This window comes from Saccostrea echinata, unplaced genomic scaffold (genome assembly GCF_033153115.1).
Source record: "Saccostrea echinata isolate AGI-Se365-2 ecotype Australia unplaced genomic scaffold, CSIRO_AGI_Sech_v1 ptg000003l, whole genome shotgun sequence".
Taxonomy (NCBI): domain Eukaryota; kingdom Metazoa; phylum Mollusca; class Bivalvia; order Ostreida; family Ostreidae; genus Saccostrea; species Saccostrea echinata.
Genome location: NW_026889752.1, coordinates 14656578 through 14681106, shown reverse-complemented (window position 1 = coordinate 14681106; position 24529 = coordinate 14656578). Strand labels below are relative to the sequence as shown.

Below are 24529 nucleotides of genomic sequence, written 5' to 3'. Positions count from 1 at the left end.
GACCTTCTGAAGGATAATTCCAAATTTTTATGGTCAAAATAATGCAGAGCAGCATTTGAGAAGATCAAGGAACTTGTGACATCAGACCAAGTACTCGTGCACTATGATCCCCAAAAGCCAGTAACACTGGCAACAGATACTTCTCCCTATGGACTGGGAGCCGTGCTCTCTCACGTGATTCCGGATGGTTCTGAAAAGCCGATCGCTTTTGCATCTAGATCACTTAGTCAAACAGAGAGAAAGTATGCACAAATTGATAAGGAAGCGCTAGGACTAGTGTGGGGGATGAAGAAATTTCACGCATACTTGTACGGGAGAAAGTTCACCTTAGTGACTGATCATCAACCTCTAGTATCTATTTTTCATCCCGAGAAAGGACTACCTGTGACTACAGCAGCTAGACTACTGAGATATGCGCTTTTTCTATCAGGATTCCAATACGATATTCGATACAAAAACACAAAGAAACACAGCAACGCTGATGCCTTATCAAGACTTCCTGTTCCAACAGAAAGCGAAGGATCCAATGAAGAGGCTTATGATGTGACCGAACTGTATATGATTCAGCAAATTAAAAGCCTACCTGTTAGTAGTAAAGACGTTCAGAGAGGAACGGTAATTAAAAGACACTACTCTTAAAATGGTATATGACATGACAGCTTCAGAATGGCCAGCATCTGCAAATAACCTAAGTGAAGACATGAAGGCAAACTTTTCTCGCAGAAATGAGATCTCAATTTATCAGGGATGCTTACTATGGGGAATTCGTGTTATCATTCCCCAGGACCTTCGTTCGCTTGTCCTAGAGGAGCTTCATGAAGGACACCCGGGGATTGTGAAGATGAAAACAGTGGCACGAAGTTTGGTATGGTGGCCAGGTATCGACAAAGACTAAGAAACACTAGTGAAACGCTGCAAGGGTTGCCAGGAGAACCGACCTATGCCACCAAAAGCACCTGTTTATCCGTGGGAATGGCCCCAACGTGCATGGTAAAGGATACATGTAGATTTTGCTGGCCCGTTCCAAGGAAACATGTTTTTAGTCGTAGTCGATGCATTCTCAAAATGGCCCGAAGTTGTCCAGATGTCAACAACTGCAGACCGCACAGTGGATGTATTGCGTAGGGTATTTTCAAGGAATTGTCTACCAGATCACCTAGTCTCGGACAACGGACCGCAGTTTGTCTCAGAAACCTTCCTAGACTTCATGAAGTATAACGGAATTCGTCATACTACGTCAGCTCCGTTTCATCCGAGAACAAATGGGCTAGCAGAGAGACTAGTCCAGACACTGAAACAGTCAATGCGTGCATCGAAAGTGGAAGAAACTTCCATAACTAAGCGTCTCGCCAACTTCCTACTTACATACAGAAGTTTGCCGCATTCAACAACAGGGGAAACACCGGCTAAGCTTTTCTTAGGACGTGAACTATGTACAAGACTCACACAACTGAAGCCGAATGTTCGGAACACAGTGGAAGCTAAACAAGAGAGCCTGCATTACCGCACGTCCGAACCCGTTCGACAGTTCAATACCGGTGACAAAGTTGCTGTGCGTGACTATCGCAGCAATAGTGAGAAATGGATTTCAGGGACAATTGACTCCAAAACAGGACCTCTTTCGTACAAAGTGGAAATTACACCAGGGACAACATGGCGGCGTCATACAGACCAGATAAGATCTGCAGATTTCACCAACTCTGCGCAAATACCTCCAACCTTGAATCTGGATCAACAGTTAATTCGATCAAATGATGATACATTGTCGGCCGAAACATCAGATGATCATGGTAGTGACAAGCAAGGCAAGGACAAGTTAATCGCGACCCCTACCAAGAAACAATCACCAGAACTGACTCCTATACCGACATGTGCACCTGCAGCAACTTCCGTGTCCGAAAAACGCTATCCAACCCGCACCATTCGAAATGTTCTGCCAAAACGTTACCAGTAGTAATGATAGATTAACAATTTTACAGATGCATGAAATGTTTGATTGTTAGAACCTGTAATGTTTTGTGATTTTTTTATGTTACATGTAACCAAGTAGTGCAAAAATGTTCACTTTTTTTTCACTTCTTAAAATGTGAATTTAGATTGTTCAAAAGTCTAGTCAATGTCTAATCATGAATGTAATTTGTCTAGTCAGTATGCAGATGTCCATTAATATTGATATTCCTTCTACTAGTCAAATTTTATTTTTTTTTTATTAATCATTGAAGTATGAAATATGTGTCCATCACAGTTAAAGGGGGAGGAATGTAGTATTCCGGAATTGTACCTTTTTGATTTTAAATGTTACTCATGTTACATCCGTAATAAATTGTTTGTAACTGCATGGAGCTGTGTTATAAATCTCATTTATTCGAGTGAATACACAACAAGTTCACAATCAGTTCATAAACAAAGCAGTCGAGAATAAAAAAGGAAAGACTTTCGATCATATTTATCGATAATATAAATTCAGAAAAGGTTCTAGTCACTTACATCTGTAGATTTTTTATCGTTTTCCACCGTTTTCACACAGTTAAAGTTGTTTTTACATAATTTCCTCTCTGTAGTCAAAAGCACCTGACCAATATGGAAGGGTCAGACAACTCTTTATAAAATTAAATATATGCAGATAAAAGTTTAAGATTAATAAATCAGGGACCTTTAAACGTCACTGATAAAATGGTTCGGATCTCAATTAATCACAGATAAGATTAAATCACTTGAATGATCCGATGTGATTTAAAAAAAATAATTTCCGTAAACCATTGTGTTAGCAAAATAGATATAAAACGGCAATGTTTGTTTTGAGTATGAGCACTGATCATGCTCGATCGGGCATATGGAATCTAGGGAGGGGTTGCATAATTGTAAACAAACACAAAACGGGGGGTGTATGTAAAATGCGTGCAGTTAAAGACTGAATTATTTTATGCTATATTTTAAAATTTGACAATGTTTTTGTTTCAACATTAAACGAAGAGAAGATAAACGCCGATGTTTGACCGTAGGTCAATCGCTAACATGCGGTGATCTCTTGTGATCTACTCGGTCACGCGTGATCGATGGATTAGTTACATAACTGTAAACACAAAACAGTAAAGGATCGAGATGAATGTTAGTTGCATGCAGTTAATGACTGTGAATTGTTATACGTCTACGATTAAAAGTTTTCTTTTAAATAAATATTGTTTGCTTTAATATTGAAGAAAAGATATTTTCTCTTTCCGTTTTCTTGAAAGTCTTGTTAATTTTAAAACTAAATACAATGAGATGGTTGTGATTGAATAAAATGTTCGGGAACCACAGAACACGTTTAAAACCTTATTTCAAACAAATATTAGCATTCAGTGTAGTAAGGTATATTATCCTCGGCAAGTTTATTTCAGATGTACACACAAAGGGTTCCCCTTGACTTACTGAATGAAAACGGTTACTCGGTTACGGGTCTAGCTTTTTATTCACGCATTACACAAAATTCGAACAAAATAACATTTTCCTTAGATCAATAAGATGTTTAAAAACAACTTTTTTATCGAAAGTCAAATCGAAATGTATACCGTTTTTGAGTTATAAAAGGAAAATTGTGGAGGGCCCTAGATCCCTTATTTAAGGGCTAGCCCCTTTTTGGTGGTGTTAAATGAAAGCTCTTGAAAATTATGCACAACTTTTATTCTACATGTCTTAACAATGTATTTATAGTTTACAAGATACAAATACAAAGGAAAATGTGTCTAAATTTTAGCTCTTTTAGACGTCCTAATTTTTGACACCCCGTTAGCGCCACTTTGAACGCAAAAATCAAAAAGCAAAAACCGATTTGCACAACTACAATATTTCTTCTTTTCAATTTCAATGATATTTGTGCTCCAGCTATTATAGTCTCGGAGTCTTTGTCTGGACGCCAAACCCCCTAAAATTTAAATCAAAGGGGATCAACTCATGAGCGGAAAGGAATTTCTGAAATGTAGTGCAGTATTTTAAAAATGTTTTGTAAAGTCTAAGCGCTCTGAAAATTTGACTCGAATCTGTTGAGAAATGAGGAAGATATGAAGCTTCAAAGTTGGCGTCTAAGAAAAAAAGAACTAGACGAGCTTGTTGAAAAGCAACAAATAAGTCTCCCTTCTAAATTCCGAGGAGATGAGATTGAGCGACATCTACGGTAATATGTGCAAAAATGAGCCATTTACCATTACTTTTGGTGTGACCGGAAGTGACGTCATTTTGACGACTTTTAATGGTCTCCTTAGTTGCTACTTGTCATTTTGAACAACTTTGCTCCATGATGCTATACAGATTCTCAATACTTTTTGAGATATCAGGAAAACACTTTTGGTCCCTCTAGGGGCCAGCCCCTTATTGTTGATAAGGTCGTAAGAGCTGCTACTTGTCATTTTGAACAACTTTGTTTCTATGATGCTATACAAATTATCAATACTTTTTGAGATATCAGGAAAACACTTCTGGCCCCTCTAGCTCCCTAATTTTAGGGGCCAGTCCCTTATTGTTGATATCCTTTGAAAGATGGTAACATTTTACACAACTTTTGTTCTATATGTTTTAACAAAATATTTACAGGTAAAAAGTATTGTAGAAAAGGTGTTAGAAATTTTTAAATTCTCGATAATACTAATTTCTGGCCACAGCGAGCGTCGGCGCTTCGTACTTCCGGTAATTATTATATACAAAATTCACTTCTTCATAGTTTGCTCTATCATCACTGAAAATTTCATACTTTTATGTTCATTGGATTTTGAGAACATTGCCGGACAAGGTGACACTCTAAAAATCACAAAATTGCAGAGATTATCAGACCTGGAAGTTTCATGAAAATTCAGAGAGCTGTTTCGTAAGGGTTAATGTACGAGTAGCGCTCCATTCCTTAATAGTAATGGAGCTGAGGCCCCAAAGGGGGTTAAGGCCCATTGCTTTTAAGTAATTGAGCGCTATGAGTATATTAACCCGCGTAAAATCCACTCTTTTAAATGCTTGTAATTATTGTTTGTTAATATATAATAAAGAATATTTATAAGATACACTGTAAATATACATTTAAGGGGATGAAGGACACATGGTCACATGACTCTAATTAACTACGTCATAGTCTCCATTTATATAAGTGCAAAACGTGTAAAGCATCAATTCTTGTATAATTTGTTGACAATTTTTTTAACTTTAATTACCGTCTTATATATATATATATATATAAAAAAATAAAAAGTTTTAACATTCTTGTAAACATTAACAAAATTATGAAGAAGATTGATCCACTCCTCTGTTTTCCTAAACTGCGCGTCCAACAAGTCGGTGACGTCATATACAATCTGTTATTACAGCAAGATCATGCTCGGTGAACACAGGGGCGGTATTATTATGTAAAACAGGTCGTAATCAGTATATGATGAAATATTTTGAGAAATGGGGAACACAGAAATTATTTTTGCATGGCTGATGACGGAAATCATATGTGAGTATATCTTATTTCGCTTCTTTAGCTTACGTTTGACGTCATTGTTGGTTTTTCCCGTACTCGAGAAATGTAACTTGACACTTTTTGTTAGGGTGAATTCACCATGCATCGGACACCCTTGCACTTCAACAAGTTCTAGTGATATCGCTACCGACCGAATATTATCAAAATGGAACTTAACATGTAGTATGTGGTTAAAATATAAATTTTTGACACAATCGTGCCCTATTTATTGAGAAAATATCATTAAAAACCGATTTTTTCGAAATAAGTCAGAATTTACCAAGGATCGGATAATATTCACCATGCATCGGACATACGATATTTAAACCAGAAAAATATCATACCTTGATCTTGGTGCTTTAAAATTAGTGATATCGAAACATTTTTATCTTTTATTAAAAAATTGACCTTCTAATAAAATTTTAATGACTATTTCGATCCTCAAATATGAAGAGTTTTTAGTTGCATCAAATCGCCTTAGAAAGGCTTTACAATGCTAGTAATATGGCAACTCGCGCCTTTGTCTCGTGGGTTATAATCATCTAGTTTAAACAAATAAATTGAGTCCACTTCTAGTCATCATATATCGATAATTTGTATTTTCTTTTCTTTTTCCGTAAAAAACAGCTGTCATTTGGGTTTTACATGAAAATGGAAGTGATTACCCATGCATCAGAAAGTGTCCGATGCATGGTTAATTTGTGTCCGATGTACAGTGAAATAAACATACTAGTTAAAAACAACTCTAAAATATATTATACAAACATTGAAGTAAAATTTTTGAAAAATTTCTGTAATATTATCAATCATTGGCAAATTTTACCAAGGTCCGACCCATTCCGTTGACGTCTATTTAAAAGAACGACAACTCTAAAAATTGCAAAATCGTAAAATTCTGGTTACTCCCCCTTGATGATGCAAAATATGACGTAATTTCAAGGCCATTCTTGTGGTATTTTTATCACAACATGAAAATAAAAATCGACATCATTAAAAAGTTTAATTCTTCATCTTTAAGACAGAAACAAGTAAAAACATGGGGAGACTCAGGTTCAATGAAAGTTTATTGCTTGAAGTTGTCCGAAGCAAGGTATGTGTCCGATGCATGGTTAACTCACCCTATGCTTATATCCTCTTTAACGATGTCCTGTGAAATAATGAGATCAGCTTCATCATTCGAAATTTTTACAGTTAATCAATAATTTGAAGGATTTGCATTTCAACGCAAATTAAAAAATATTGAATGATAGAATTTTTTGTAAATTACGTTTTTTATTGTGTAAGTTGTCTTAAAAAGTGCGTAATTTTCCCTATCCAGATGCAGTGTGATAGACAAAACTTGCTTTATCGAATTTTAAATCCTAGTTATACTCTGAAATAATTTAAAAGACACGTCCACTTTGATATTTCTTATATATGCTTAAAAAATCCCATTATGGACAGAGTAATGAGCCCAGAAACATGGAGAATTAAAACTCCAATTAGATCGGTAGGGCATAGTATTTGTTAATCAATATCTCCAAAATAAGGTAAGAAACCTAATGATATAACTGCTTTAAGATATGCGGGAAAAATACAAAATATGAAAAAATTTAATGACAAGTATTTTTTCAGCTCAAGGTCCTTCTCCTCCTTAAGGACATACGCAACGTAGTTTGAACTTTATTGTCTTTTTCCCAGGAGATCAAGAGTTCCAAAACTTAAAGGAACTGTGTGCTACATTTTAATGTCTATATATGCTATTGTTCACTTCTTCTAAAACAAGTTTGGATAAACAAAACATCTAGAATATATGTTTAGTAATTTTTGTATATTTTTCTTTGATTAATACAAGAATTTTCATCAATTGCTATCTTTTCAAAACCCCTGGTAATGCATGCTGATTTTTTGTATACAAACATCTGATGACACTATAATCTTAAGTTAAGAATATCTTGAAAAATTATCAGCAGGTAAGGTACGTTGCATATGTCCTTAACATATTAGTAGTATTTATAGAGAAAGAGAGAAAAAGTAAAGCGAAAAAAGTGTACTGAAGTTAATAAATCCCCTGTCAATCAACACCTTCGATAGCGTAGTGAGATAAGTACCTGACTCCGAAGGTGAAGGTACCGGGTTCGATTCTCAACAGAGCCACATTTATTTTCTTTATGTGAAAATAAGCTTGTTAAAATTTTCTAAGTTCTTTTCTCTGTAGAGGTACGGGAAGGAGAATATGAACATAACAAATTCTGATTTCAGTGTAATTTGCAACTCTCCAATCCTAAAAAATAATGGAGCGCTCATATAAAAGAGTGACATCACAGGTGGATTTTACCGAGAACTCGCGTGCACAAAATCGGTAAGAAAAAAAAAATAACTAGACGAGCTTGTTGCAAAGCAAGAAATAAGTCTTCCGTCTAATTCTCAAGCAGATGAGATCGAGATCGAGAGACATCTAAGGTCATGTGTGCAAAAACGAGCTATTTACGACTACTTCCGGTGTGACCGGAAGTGACGTCTTCTAGACGACTTTTAATGATCCTGCCCAAGAAAGGTGACCTTGGAGACTGCAACAACTGGCGTGGGATTACACTCCTCTCTCTCACCAGCAAGGTCTTCAGCCACATCATACTACAACGCATGACAGCTGCTGTAGATGACATACTTCGCCAGGAGCAGGCCGGATTCAGAAAAGGGAAATCCTGTATTTTTGTACTACGACAGATACTGGAGCAGTCATGTGAATGGAATAGCACACTCTATGCTGTAGTCGTTGATTTGAGAAAGCTTTTGACAGCTTACACCGTGAGTCTCTCTGGAAGATCCTGCGTCACTACGGCATCCCACAGAAACTGGTTCATATCATCCAGTCCCTCTGCGAGAACTTTGAGTGCCGAGTGATACATAACAGCCAGCTCACGGAGCCCTTTGCAGTTAACACCGGAGTGAAGCAAGGATGTATTCTGTCACCTGTGCTATTTTCACTTGCAATTGACTGGGTTATGAAGAACACCACACAAGGCAAAAGACAGGGATTGCAGTGGACACTGACCTCAATCCTAGAGGACCTTGATTACGCTCATGACCTTGACCCTCCTATCAAACAGACACCAGGATATTCAGCAGAAGACAAGAGCTCCTCAGTGCAACATCTAACAAAATCGGATTGAAGGTTAACACCAAAAAGACAGATTTTACGAGTAAACACCACTAACAGTAATCCATTACTGATCAACAGTAAGCCACTAGAGGACGTTGAGGAGTTCACATACCTGCGTAGCAAGGTCACTGCAACGGGCGACTGTGACAAGGAAGTCAACACCAGGATTAGCAAAGCAAATCAGGCTTTTGCAATGCTGAAACCCATATGGAGATCCACAGCACTTAACATCTGCACCAAGATCAGGATTTTCACCAGCAATGTCCTCAGTGTCCTCTTGTATGGATCAAAGTGCTGGAAAACCTCTTTGGCGATTGAAAGAAAACTAGAAGTCTTTCAAACCAAATCCCTCAGAATATTTCAAGATCTTTTGGCCAAACACCATCTCGAATGAAGAACTGTTGAAAAGAACTGGGATGTCTACAATATAGCAGACCATCCAAACAAGACGCTGGCGATGGCTTGGTCATGTCCTGCGCATGCCCCCCCCCCCAACTCACTGCCTAGGGTTGGCCTTAGATGGACAACCCAGGGAAAAAGAAATAGAGGCCGGCCAAAGGAGACATGGAGAAGAACTGTCCTCAAAGACCTGAAGTGCAGAGATTTGACCATGGAGACAGCACCACGAGCAGCTGCAGACCGATCCAGATGAAAATCCCTTGTAGCCGCCTCAAGCACCTGATGGCGCAGAGAGGATTGAGTGAGTGAGTATGGCCTATATGATCATCAAACTTTGTCAGTTGATGCATCTTGGGTCCTCTAAGAACGTCACCTGAAAAGTAGGTCATCATGACGTACTTTCGAAATTATATGACTATATGTAAATATTTCGGGTACTAATTGACTTGGAATCATCAAACTTTATCAGTTGATGCATCTTGAGTCCTCTGAGTACATCAACTGAAAAGTAGATCACCGTGACCTACTTTTGAAATTTTACAGCTATATTTCAATTTTTCAGGTACTAATTGGCTTGGAATCATCAAACTTTTCCAGTTGATGCATCTTGGGTCCTCATAGTTCATCAACTAAATAAGAGGTCACTGTGACCTACTTTAACAAAAAAATATGCATATACAAGTATTTTAATATTTCAGGTACTAATTGGCTCGGAATCATCCAACTTTGTCAGTTGATGCATCGTGGGTCCTCGGAATAAGTCAACTGAAAAGTAGGTCACCATGACCTTCCTTTGGAATTTTATGATGATATTTTAATATTTCAGATACAAAGTGGCTTACAATCATCAAACTATCAGTCGATGGATCCTCGGAGTGTGTAAACTGAAAAGTATGTCATCATGACCTACTTTTGAAATTTTACGGCTATATTTAAATATTTGAGATATCAATTGGATATAAATCATTTACAGTACCAATTTTGACGCATCAGATGCGCATTTCGACAATTATGTATCTTCAGTGCTGCTCATGCCGAAAGGTTGGAAATCTGAAATATTTAAATTTAAAAAATTGAAGAGCTGAAAGGGGGGTGCTAAAGACTGGATGCAAATACGTCGAAGGATCAGAGCTAGCTATGCATGAGGGAGATAATCCTTAATTTTGAAATAAATTTCTAAATCTAACCACAGCAATTAAATAATTTTGAATCATCAAACTTTGTCAGTTGATGTATTTTGAATCCTCAGAGTATGTCAACTAAAAAGTAGGTGACTTACTTTTTTGAATTCCAAGGCAATATCTAAATATTTCAAATAAAAAGAGACTTAAAATCATCAAACTTTGTGAGTTGAGGCATGTCGGGGTCTCGGAGTATGTTTACCAGAAAGTAGGTCACTGTGACCTACTTTTCGAATCTCATGGCTATATCTGAATATTTAAGATAATAAAGGATAATAATATAAGATAAATTATAATAAAGATAATTTTGATTATTTTGATAATTTTGATAATTTTGATTCATTTTGAATCATCAAACTTTGTAAGTTGATTCATCTTGGATTCTCAGAGTGTTTTAACCAAATGTAGGTCATGATGACTTACTTTTAGAATTTCAAGGCTTTATCTAAATATAAAGGATACTTAGAGGCTTCAAATAGAAGTGATAGGTTGTACAAATTATCAGGAGAGCGATTCAAGTCCTTGGGCCTCTTGGTTTTTAGTAAGTGTGAAGCCGTAGCATTTTGATAACTTAATGATGAAAGGTTGTTTGTAATATGAAGGTCAAGTTCATTTATTTAGAATCCAAAACACAAAAAAATTACTTTCTTAACAATTAGAGAAGAGAGAGAGAGAGAGAGAGAAGGAGGGGGTGAAATACGACATTGTCTTCTTTATTTGAAAAGAGGGAAATAAAATGCGCCCACGAGATATACATCATATACAACTCCTTTTATTTAATAGAAACTCGTTGCTATGGCAGTTGGACGTTTTTCCGTCTCATCTCCGTCACCAGATAAGTTTAACCTCCACATCAGGAGAGCGATTCAAGTCCTTGGGCCTCTTGGTTTTTAGTAAGTGTGAAGCCGTAGCATTTTGAAAACTTAATGATGAAAGGTTGTTTGTAATATGAAGGTCAAGTTCATTTATTTAGAATCCAAAACACAAAAAACTTACTTTCTTAACAATTAGAGAAGAGAGAGAGAGGGAGAGAGAAGGAGGGGGTGAAATACGACATTGTCTTCTTTATTTGAAAAGAGGGAAATAAAATGCGCCCACGAGATATACATCATATACAACTCCTTTTATTTAATAGAAACTCGTTGCTATGGCAGTTGGACGTTTTTCCGTCTCATCTCCGTCACCATATAAGTTTAACCTCCACACTTTGTACTATGTGTACTATTCCAGTGCAGTCCCCCGTAAACTACATACATGTAAATGAAAATAAAATGAATAGTATTTTAGTGTTTAAGAAACGATGATCCTACATTTTTAGCTCACCTGAGCTGTAAACTTTTTACATTTTTAACTTCTTCTTAAGAACCACTGGGCCAATTTTAACCAAACTTGGTACATAAGATCCTTGGGTAAAGGAAAGTTTAAATTATTGAAATGAAGGGCTAAGCCCCCTTACAAGGGAAGATAATCAAAAAAGACAAAAATAGGGTTGGGTCATTAAAAAATCTTCTTCTCAAGAACCACTGGGCCAGAAAAGCTGAAACTTATTTGAAAGCATCCTGGGGTAGTGTAAATTTTAAATTGTTCAAATCATGATCCCCGAGGGTAGGGTGGGGCCACAATAGGGAGTCCAATTTTAACATTGAAATATGTAGAAAAAATCTTCTGCCCAAGAACCACTGGGTCAGAAATGCTGAAACTTATGTAGAAGCATCCTGGGGTAGTGAAGATTTTAAATTGTTCAAATTTTTACATTGAAATATATAGATTTTTTTTTTTAAATCTTCTCCTCAAGAACCAATGGGACAGAATATATGAAACTTATGTAGAAGCATCCTGGCGTAGTGTTTATTCTAATTTGTTCAAATCGTGATCCCCGGGGGTAGAGCGGGGCCACAACAGGCAATCAAATTTTTACATTGAAGTATATAGGGAAAATCGTAAAAATCTTCTCAAGAACCACTTGGCCAGAAATGCTGAAACTTATGTTGAACCTTCTTGAGGTAGTGTAGATTCTAAATTGTTCAAATCATGACCCCCGGGGTAGGGTGGGGCCACAATATATATTAATACAAGGGGAAAATCTGGTGAAGAACAGCAGGGCCAAAGTAAATCAGGTAAGCGTTGTGGCCCATGGGCCTCTTCTTGTATTTGTCAGCAGTGATTAAGAAGCCCCCGATAGATTGAAACGTTTAAAATTAATATGCTGATACATGTAAGCAGTCTTAAAGACTGATGGTTTAGAGTGCCCACCCTCCCACCACCCACCCCCATCCGATTTATTTTAAGAAAAAAGGATGAGAAGGAAAGACAGAAGAAATTAAGATTAGTGAAGTTATTGATATTCACTCAAGATTTTCTATATATTGATAATACATTTTTTTTTGAGTCAGAATGACATTTTCCGCTTTTACATGTATTTGTTTATTACTCAGGAATTCAGTATAATAAAATAAATAGTGCATGTTTGGGGTTAACAGTTGAAACTGAAAAACCTCCTCATTGGTTAATAAAGATTTTCTCTTATGATGTCAATTTCAACTGTTGCCTTCCAAAATATGCTTTATCTATTATTACAATAAGAGTGCAGAAAGTCATAAAATGTAAGACAGCAAAGTCTTAATAAGTCATAATGGTGTAGAACAGCAGGGTCGTAATAAGTCAGCAGATCAGCGTGATCATAAGTCATTAATATCAGTATGATCATAAGTCATTATCAGCATGATCATAAGTCATTAATATCAGTATGATTATAAGTCATTATCAGCATGATCGTAAGTCTTTAAAATCAGTATGATTATAAGTCATTGTCAGCATGATCATAAGTCATTAATATCACCATGATTATAAGTCATTATCAGCATGATTATAAGTCATTATCAACATGATCATAAGTCATTATCAACATGATCATAAGTCATTAATATCAGAATGATCATAAGGCATTAATATCAGCATGATCATAAGTCATAAGAGTGTAGAACAGTATGATCATAAGTCATAAGAGTGTAGAACAGCAAGGTCATGATAAGTTATAATAGTGTAAAATCAGGGACCAGCTCATAAGAGGCTTTTTTAATCAAAATTTGTCTGTCTGTTGGCGTTGATGGTTTGGTCATCCGTTTTGTAAACTTTTCACATGATTGACAGTGGTAATCTTTGATTCTTAATGACAAGGGAAAAGATAATGACCTTGACCTAAATTGCGAGATGATTGAGAAAATGTTCAAATATGTTAATATTTAAATCTTTAAGTCTTCTCAAGAAGGATTGGTCCGGAAAAGGAATTAATAATGTGTATGGTTATTCAAATCGGGGTAAGGTAGGACCTTAAAAAGGAATCAAAGGTTTACATACCGGTTTATTGGAATATGCATGTATCAGAAAAAATATTTTCTTTAAATGGCAGGGCAATGATATGTTATATGGAAGGATTAGATCAAGAAAAGATTTGGAAAGAATTGAGGACTTGTTTACTCTTTTAAAATTGGCGACTGACAGCGTAAGCGGCCTTGAATAAAGACAATAGAAACACTTGCCTTTTAGCAGAACAACTGTTTGGGCGTAATTTTAAAGGATGGCTGGTTACAATTTCTTCTACAGACATTGTATTTGTACTAAAAAAAACTATTTAAGATCAAGAAAGTAGAGTTTCTCCTCGGTTATTAGCAGGGAAAAATATTACATTCCATTTTTTATTCGTTAACATTATCAAACAAAATGATGATACTTCAGGCTTTTTAGGAAGCCAAACTTGTATAAGACTTTATACGAAAAATAGCGTCTGGTAGAACATTCGACCCGAAATGTTAAGTGCATTCATGGTTCACGTATTTACATTACAGCTTCTATAGGAATTATTGATTGTCTACATAAATATTACTATTGATTGGGTTATTTTGAAGTGAAATTTCGACAAGCATTAAAACAGTTGCGATCGATTTTTTTTCTTTTCAGTTTTTGTTCTGCACAAGTTAATGGAGGATAGATCATGGCGTTGAAATACACAGTAATTTGTTTACTTCTTTTGATGACAACTCATGATGACCGTAAGTATATTAAAATAGACGAAAATTATATCCATTTCTTTCGACGCGATATACAACCTACATTATACGCTTATCCAGGTGTAATTCGTGAGATAGACAATTTCAGTGACACATTATTTACATAGAAAAAGTACTTCATAAGAACAATAATTACTTTCTAAAATACCTTGAAAGATTATAATTATGATAATTACTATGTAATCCAAATGCGTAACTAAATCAATGAGTATTCTGTTATAGCTATCTAGGCCATTTGTTGTTACTTATGCTCAAAATAGTGCTTATCGTCATTGTTATAATGTATTATTCATATGTAATACATTCTCTGTTGATTATTTAAGTCCTAGGCTTAGGATTGTTAGGGATCGTTAGAAATTTTGCTTTATTCTTGCGGAAAGTTTTATACTTATTTTCCCCGTGATAATTGGATGGGGATATCCTAAGGGTATAATAACACCCGGGACTGCTGCCTTTATTTTGAAGCGGTTGATCCTGAGTACCAGCAACTGTAAAATGCACAACACCAAGCCTTCATAACAAACCAGAGGAAGAGTATTTTACCACCCGGGTTAATGCCTTTGTCATCCTTGGATCTCACCAGGACCAGCAAGGATTTTCTCTTCACTTGGATCCAGCCCACGGTGCTACAGGTGTGGGAAAACCTTCTTCCATTTTACCTTTTCACGTGTCCAGCTACATGGTCCGAGTGTTTCGAGTGCGGAAAACTTGGTCATCATGCTCAAATCTGTTTTTCTTTCGCGAACATACCGTTCCTCCCAAAGGATTACCTTTCCAGTGGACAATTAAAGTAATGCAAAGGAAAACAGAAAACATTTTAAAAATTCTTTTTCCCAGTTACAGCAAAACCACGATTAATCATATTTATTTGGAAGCCTCACAGCTAGTGTAGATTACAGTTCAAATAAGACCCCAGGATGTATGGTGGGACCATTTTTTTCCACTTTACGATATAAAGCGTAAAAGATTAAATATTTTGGTCTCTAAATGGCCCGTGATTATATGTAACATGATCAAAATTTTATATCGTTGAAGATTGTTAAGATGAACATTTTTCTTCAGTGATTTCTAACAAAATATTGATCGTTAGTTAAAGATTAACGTGTCTTTTCCCTTCTGTGTCCTAACTTGAGGGGTCAGCCCCTTTTTCTCCATATGAAATGAAAGGTCTCGTGAGTTTTGAAAACTCTTTGTTCAACAACTATTCAGAAGTTTCTTTTTGTTTTCGAGCTTTAAAGAATAGAACTATTTAACGGCAACTTTCAAGTCCTAAAGGGGATTGTTCTGCAAAAATCAAAAAGTTACATATTGTTTAGAACATTATTCTTAACATATGGCACGGTTAGGCTGCGGGGCCTAATTAATATGGAAAATGTTTACTGTGACATCACACGGGGATACCAATTCCCCGGAAGATCAGAAAATGAAATGATTTGCAAATTTAAACTGCATTAGAGTATTAAAATACATCAAATCTTACAACTGTAATCTTTTTGTCGCTAGTAAAATACCACACACAAGTTATGAACGAGTAGATGATCGCAATGCAACTTGTTGACATGACGACATCGTGGAAAAAGATGCGTTTTATGTGCAGCAGTGAGTGGCTGATCTTGTGATTTTTTTCACAGTTAATAGTGCATTTTATATCAACAGAATATTATTTAAAGATGTTTAATAGACGATTTGTACCAATGGGTAACCTTTGTTCAATGCTTTTATTTAATTATCATCTAGAGATTGTATTGAATTTATTCTATCGTGTTTTCATCGATGAGGCTCTTTAAATCGACTTCTTGCAAGAACATACACTAAACAGATCTTGACCATTTTTTTTTATTTTGATGTTGGATATGTGAAGTACTGCTGCTTCGATGAAATCGAAAAAGCTACTTAATAAACACGTAAAATACTTGGTAGAAGGTCCTACTTTTTTATGTATGTCTAAAATTTGCAGCCCTCCACTGGCAATGATGGCGTCCTAGTTGAGTGAAAAATTCTCGAAAGGGACATTAAGCAAACAAACAAACAATCAAAATCGGTAATAATAATAGTAATAATAATAACTAGAGCAGAGCCTAAATATGAGGGGCCAGTCACTTTTTTCTTGACACAAGTTGTTAAAAATTTTAATTTTGAACATATTTTATTCCACTTGTCTTAATAAAATATTATTAAGTGTTGTGGGTCAGAATAACCCGAATGCCAGCAAAAATCAATCACATAGTTTAAACTTAACAATTTATTTACAGTAATATATAAAAATCAAAAAGTACAAATTTACAGCAAGAATCCAAGCATACAAACAACAGAGTGTCCGTTTCTTCACACAATGTCCCAGTGAGAGTATCCTATCCCGGTCTCTTTGTACTCAAGTCTTTTTGGTACTCCACTCTCTATTTGTACGCCAGTCTTACCCATACATACAATTGACAGTATATTTATACATTAACACAAACCTAGACAATTCTAGAAATTGTAAATGCAAGGTGTTACTGGAACATTCTGGACATACACGAAATTCAAGAATGTTCTAGAAAAAAAAAACATGACCATACATGTTGACCACCCTGAAATGTCCCAGAAGTTTCTCTGTGTTACTTAATGAAACAATACAAAACACCTCACAACACTAAGTAATGAAGCAGTGTTGCAAACGTGTTTAAAATTACGGAATTCCGGATATACTTTTTTAGGGGGGGGGGCGTAAGCAAACGCCGACATTTTGTTCTCCCAGCGGTACTGAAATACATAATACTTATCTTCATATGTTGATATATCATCACTAAAAATTTCATGTTTCTGTGTCGAACCGTTTTTGAGAAAACGCTTGGCAGTCATTCTACATGACCAATTAAGAATTTGTTTGTCGCTTATAAATTTACCGTTGTAATATCTTAACTATAAATTTAAAGGTCGATTTCAACTCTAAGACTCTATATATATATATATATATATATATATAGAGAGAGAGAGAGAGAGAGAGAGAGAGAGAGTCTTAGAGTTGAAATCGACATATATATATATATAATTAAATATATATATATATATATATATATATATATATATATATATTTAATTATATATATATATATGCAGTTAAAGTTTTGATATGAACATAATGTAATGTTGAAAAACGTATTCCACTGCAAATCTTAATGTCGCTTATTTATTTACAAATTTCAAGATGAATTTTTCAGCCGTAAAATCGTTCCGAATAGATTGCAATGAATGTTAAAAAATGTCTTTTATCCCATATAAAAAGTCTAGGGGCTTCTTCATGATGAATGGCTTACCTTCATTAACCGTTCTTACAGGCAGTGTTGCTAAAAATCGGACGGAAGACCTACTCTTTCCTTTGCATGGAACTTTGCTCTAGTTAACTGTTTGCAAGTGATGATTGCCGGTGTAAGTAGAATATTGAATATTGACCCGGGTTGAAAATTGACCCTGGGTTCATCTTTCAACGTTGAATACTGAACCGAGGGTGCATTTTCTCCGTTGAAGACCAAAAGTCGTGGAATGTATATCCGGGGTCATTTTTCAACATCTTGGAAATTTATTTTTTCGGCACTAATGACATAAACGCGTTAAAAATTAACCCTGTTGAATATTGACCCCCGACTATAGCGTTTTGCCTTGTGTTCATGATTTATATGTACGTGTAACTACAAATATATTTATCAATTTCATAATTTGAATTTCTTCTAGCATGATAATAAGATCGGACTGAAATCATCCCGAAAATACAGTTGTTCAAATACACCTTATATCTTACTTTATTGTTGTCTTTGACAACAGTTACTAAAGATGAACTACGTATTGTACTAGACCCTTTTATCGCCCCTCCCCCCCCCCCCCTTCAGGTGTCTATTATGATATACAACTCCTTACTAACTGAGTTCTCCTCCAAATTTGGGACAAGATGTGGTAGAATTTTTTCCTGTATCGATTATACAGCCGTATATACTGTCATGTTGTAAGTTTTGAATTTACCGAATGGCAGTAAATACAAAATTTTCAACATTACGAAGTTGTCATGTTGTAAACTTTGTATTTACTGCCACCCGGTAAATTCAAAACTTACAACATGACAATACACATGTATATCGACAATAGAACAGCAAAAATGTACGAAAAAAAGAATAACCAGTTACACAATATTTACCTGTATGTATTTGATACCTTGAAAAATTTTAATAGATTGATTGCGATATAGATCTATAAAACAGCAGAATTCATATCCATGCACAACTTTCAAAATGAGTAGGTAAATACCTACTCATTTCAAGGACATCTAATTAGCGATCTGCAAAAAAAAAGTTGTATTTAATTTTTTTCCCGGAAATCCAACTTATACTGAAAGGTTTACTCTATAAGTTGAAATTCCTCAAAATCACGCTTCAGTCTTTAAATGGTCTTTACATTTCAGTCAACGAAAGAAAATTGGATTTCTATTTATGTTGGATTCTTATACTTCAGGAAAGTCCCTGCAAACAAAGAAACATGCAGGTTCCAGCAAATATTCTACCAATCCCTAATTTTTTTCTTTTCACAAAAATATTCACTGTTGTGAAGGAGAAATGCTTCAACCGATCCATAAAATTGTGTAAATCATATAAATTGTGGATTTTAAAATCTGACGAACTCTAACATTTTTGAGACATTTAAAATCATTTTCTTTCAAAGTCAATAACACCAAAATGCATGATTATACAACACTTTATATAGCCATTCCTTACGATAAATTAAAGATTAAGTGTTTTGATATCATAAAACACCTTCTTCAAGAAAAATGCAACTTGGGAATTTTCCTGTCTCGTGACTAGTCGACGTCATTTTGTTAAAAAAAAAAAAAAAAAAAAACAGCCTGCTTCTACAAACAAGTACTCTGAATTAGATATATGCAGTAGTTCCTCTCTCACAAGATCTATGTAGTATTCGGAGACCAAGTCTTCCAACAGGCTGTTGGAATTTTGATGGGACATAATATCCTCCTTTGTTAGCAGACCTATGTTTTTATAATCTTAAGAAGCAAACTATTCGAATACTTCTACATGAGAACAAGAAAAATCCTGCTGTGGGCTTTCACGGGGATAATATCAACGATGTTTTATCAATTTACAATAATCTTAACTCGATTTATCCCAGTGAACTCGAAATAAAAGACACCACAGAGTCCACAATATCTTTTTCATATTTGGGTGTTTAATCGAGACGATAATGGCCAACTAACAACTAAACTGCATGATAAACGAGATGGCTTCAACTTTTTCATGAACATTGAAGACAATGAACAGTAATCATGTTGAAGGGTTTAATTAAACAATACAAATTCTATTTTAAACGAGGTTGTGGAAATTCCTGTAACATCTACTTATTTGCCAGTAGCCATCCTTTGCAGAGCAAACTTTTACAACATCAGGGGTGGGATCAGATGCCATCGAGGAGTAAGCTTTCCCTGTCGGGAGGCCACACGTGTCCTTTGTCATGATCGTGTAAATGGAGAAATACGCAGTCAATTTAGTATGAAAAAATGGACCATCCATTTGTACGAAAGACGTTAGTCAACCAACCTAAGGACAGATTGTTTTGGTAAATAAAGTCACTGTATCGATCATAGAATTTGCAAACTGGTGACTCTACATGAAATCATTGATACCCTTGTATTATCAACTTATTTGTTCGTACATATAACATGCTCTTGTGTACCGAATTGCCATGGAGACACACACCTGATAAAAGTAAATATGTAGATGACAATGAGAAGTTACAATAATTTGCTTGCTTCATTTTTAGTAAAGAAGCAGTTGTTCATGATGTCAAATAGTCGGGGAATGGTTGTATAAAGTGTTGAAAAATCAACTTTTCTTATTTATTTCTGTCATTCCACTATCACCTGTTTATAGTGTTTATGTATCCAAACGTATTCGATACGCAACAGCATGATCTGAGAGGATGGGTACTGGCAAATAAGTAGATGTTACAGGAATTTCAACAACCTCGTTTAAAGTCAGCATTTCGAAAATTTTATATAGGCGTTATAATGTCATAGTTTGCTAATACAATCCATCATTGGGTAATATTTTTGCTTACCTTCTCATACCCATTGTTAGGCCATTGTTAGTACTAAAATACTCCGTCTACCTGATCAATACATAGAGATCATGGCGGGTGTGACCAATAGTGAATGCTTACTGCTATTAGGCATCTGATTCAATCTCTGAAGTTTCCAGGGGTCCGTGTTTTATATTGTGTTCACAAATTTGTATTGTTTTTGAGAATTTTGAGGTCATTCACTGTTTATTTCCACCTTTTTTTCATTTTTGTTGAAAATTACGTATACCGGTATATTTCGTAAAGAAAATTCAGTCGGTTGATCTAATCCGTAACTCAACTTATAAACTATCGTGGAAAGGGCTACTTCTTTTTCAATAATTTCCTTTCATAGAGAAAGATTGCCAAATTTCACATCTATAGTATTTTAATTAGACTATATGCCCTGTCATTTCCGATTTCATTTTATATGTTTTGGCAGTTGTAGAACATCAACATTTGTTGTATAATGAAAAGTAAACCAGAAAGGGTTGAAATTATTGAATAACGATACCCCTATAAAGGTCATGTATTTTTTTAACTTTGGAGTGAATTAGGTATGGAGAGTCTTAATAATATAAAAGGGATAAAGCTACATGAAATTGACCATTTCGAGTTGAATATATATTAATATTCATGTTTCTCTAAAGAATGAAAATATATTCGGTGAACAGCTCAGTAGAAAGAAAAATCAATTTTAGCCTTTTGGGGTGGGATGGGGTGGGGGCAATTGAACAAAAGCAAAAAGACCAAAGAAAGGTTCTTTACCTTTGTTTCCTATTGTATACTATTAAAGGAAATAGTCACCCAGTCACCAACCCTCTCCTCTCATCTGGTACCTACGGACATGGTGAAATGTAAATACATGTATATACATTATGATATATACATGAGTAAATTTTTAATCAATTAATCATAATTGTAAATGTCAATTTAATTTAGTTTTTATACTGTTGAATTTTGACCCTGTTTTATGATAAAAATTCAACGATCCGGCTCAATTTTCAACAGGTTAGGGTCTTAATTCAACGCTGATGGTCTCATAATTCAACGTTGAAAAAAGACCCTCCAGGTCAGTTTTCAACACGTTTCAAAATTCAACGTTACACCGGGTGATTATTGCATTCACCAAACACTGGCATTTTATGAAAGCATGCGTTATTCTGGTTCAAGTATTTTTAATTAAATCATTATATGATATGATATTTTCACTCCCTTATATCAAAACTAAAATAGTTCGATAATCTCATTTGTCATTTAAGAACCTTCTTCAAAGGATAAATTAACAAAAAATAAAATATTTAAATTTTACTGTAATTTCTGCATCCACTTAATCACTGATATGTGTACCGTCATGGAATACTACTTTTACCGAAAATTAAAACATAATTTGGAAGTTATTTTGAGTAGGGGTACCATGTTTACATCCAATTCCCATTGAATTTTGGCCACGCCCCATTCTTTGAAGCCCTTAAAATATACGAGCGCAAGTAGGTACATTTTTCTCCTTCTGATGGTCGCTGTATTTAATTGAAATATACCTATATGTGAAAGGATAAAATTGTACCTAACTGCGCTCAAATGTTGTGTTTAAAACGTAAAATCTGGCTGGTCTTCCCCATTATGAACAGATCGACGGAATAATTTTTCTGACGTAAGAACAAATTCACTTGACACGTCTGAATTTTGTGTCTTTTTGAACGTGTTCTATATTTGGGGAATATTTCCTTTATTTTGTGGGAAAACTCGCTTTGCCTGTGGTTGAACTCCTGACGTAGATTCGAAATCTATCTGTCGTGGCTGTAATTCCAAAGGAGTTCAACCACAGGCAAAGCGAGTTTTCCCCCAAAATAAAGGAAATATTCCCCAAATATAGTACACGTTCAAAAAGACACAAAATTCAGACGTGTCAATATGCTAATCGAGGCACCGACGTGACTCTCTAACCGACCAATCAGTTAAATGAGTTGTATTACGAGTGAGTACTACAAAATATCTAAGGAAATTTAATTCTTGGAAAAAAAGGCATTTTTTTTTCTTGTTTTCCGATAATCATTTTTTTTTATTCATTTGAGTCACAGATTAGACACGAATCTACAATTTCCGTGCTCATAATTACAAACAATTTTTTTTTTATAAATATACATTGTATAATTTCCTAGTTTTGTAAAGCGTCGTTGGACAATTGGCTAAACATATTCCCGAGAATCAGTGAATGCACGTTTCATTGTGAATTTCTCGACCCAAAACACTGAGGTTCCATACGTATTATCATGTATAAAAAGCCTTTGCTTGGCCATTAAAAGTTTGAAATGTAGTAGAGATATTGTTTAAATTGACCTGAGCCAAGTGTCTGTGATAAAATGTAAACATGTAGCAAACCAGCATGTTTTGTCGTTCAGTCATCGGATTGGACAATTAATTGTTCTCGGTAAGCGACAATGTGCGAAATAATATGGTAGATTCCTCGGACATGCATATCCCTCTATTATACCTGCCTATTCTTTTTTCATTAAAGATCCCTTTGTCATAAACCAAGTCGAATTTTGCTGTCATGGGGGTCTAAAAAAAAATCATAAATAATGCAGTAATCTTCACAATCAAAATGTGTTGGAACTATTGAAACTATTCAAAAGGCGTCGTAGTTATTCACTTTTTGTTTGAAAACTATCAAAATCGTTGTAGAATAAATATAATTCGTCGTAGAAAAAGTCCGCAGAAAGTAGTTTTGGCACATCATCCTTTCATGAATACAGTGCTGTTTCATAATCTTCATATATTTTTAAATTGTCATTAATGAAATTCTCATCTTTTAAGCCTTATATTTCTATCCCTCTGTTGGACTTTTGCCGACTGGTCAGTTTTTAGTTTTTAATGCATTAATCAAACTATCGAAACTTAAGAAGTTGTTCAAATATTGGTTCCTTCAATCTCTCCATATCTTGATTCTTTTAATAATAATAATGGATAAAGCAGTGTCAAATAAAAAAAATCATTTCTTTGCAGAAAATGGATTTGTGTTGGCATCCAAAAGTTGTGATTGTGCCTGCAATTCTGCCGGGATCACATACGACGATCTTGATCCAGTGACTCAGGAAAAAGTAAACAACATCACAAAGGAACTCAAGGTTGATACACGGAATACAAGCTCCCACACCCGTACCCTTATATCCGCTTCAGACCCAAGACCATCAGCTCAGGCAGCAGGTTTCATAGGAATCGTAATACTTTCCATTGTATTTGGATCACTCGTGTTATTAGATCTGACTCGACTTTGTTTCAAGTCGGAAATAAAGTATATTGACTGAAAGTTTTAAATCATATTTATGAAAGTACTGATGAAATAATTATGTGGCAAATAATGTTTGAAGGCATTTTTTAAATCCGGAAATTAAGAATTAAGTAAAAAAAAGATAAAATAATTTACCTTAATCTGAACTCGTGTAACACGGGAAAGACCTAAACGTATTTCACCGATTGAATTGCTAGACATGGAACATTTCAAGTACTTCAAGTATTATATCGGTACGTTGTACATGCATATCAAGAGCTTTTAATGGACGAATTGTCAGTCTTTGGTAATTTTAAATGTCAGAGATTGAATAAACAGATAATACACTCTGGTTTATAGTTAGATGTGTCAATCAACGTTAAGTTGATGTTTTATAAGTATTCAATATGTAATAAACAGAGAAAAAAAATACATTTATATTTAGTAGTGTCTGTAAAATCGTAACGTTTACCTTATTGTCATTGGTCTTTTTGCGAGTATCCCCTATTAATTGTACGGAGTAACTGATTTCCCAGATTGTATATATAAAAATGTAATAAAGCAAAATATAATAATCCCAGTTTATTACATCAGGGTAATTTTAAACAATCTTTTGAGAACACTTGCGTGAATGTACTCTTTATTATGTCAGTATTTGCCCGTTTTGAATGTAAAAAGTTATTCTGGTAACTAGGAAAATGCTTTTCTTTGGACACAAAAATAACCTCTTTTTCGTAACATTTGCAAGTTTTACCTAATTCTGTAAGTTCGATGAAATATTATCGTTAATTTTATATGGAGTGTACAAACCTACCCTTAGCATAAATAAACCCTAATTATCCTTACCATAACCCTAAACCTAACCCTAATACAACCCTTATTTCTAAATGTATCCTTTAACCCTAACCC

At 35.0% G+C, this 24529-nt stretch overlaps 1 protein-coding gene across 1 annotated transcript; it reads left to right on the top strand.

The window, feature by feature from the left end:
• Positions 1–14154: 14154 nt before the first annotated feature.
• Positions 14155–23972, top strand: LOC133178919 (uncharacterized). Its single transcript, XM_061313576.1, has 2 exons — positions 14155–14235; positions 23356–23972. The coding sequence occupies exons 1-2, from the start codon at positions 14178–14180 to the stop codon at positions 23655–23657; spliced, it is 360 nt and encodes a 119-aa protein (XP_061169560.1). The 5' UTR covers positions 14155–14177; the 3' UTR covers positions 23658–23972.
• Positions 23973–24529: the final 557 nt, after the last annotated feature.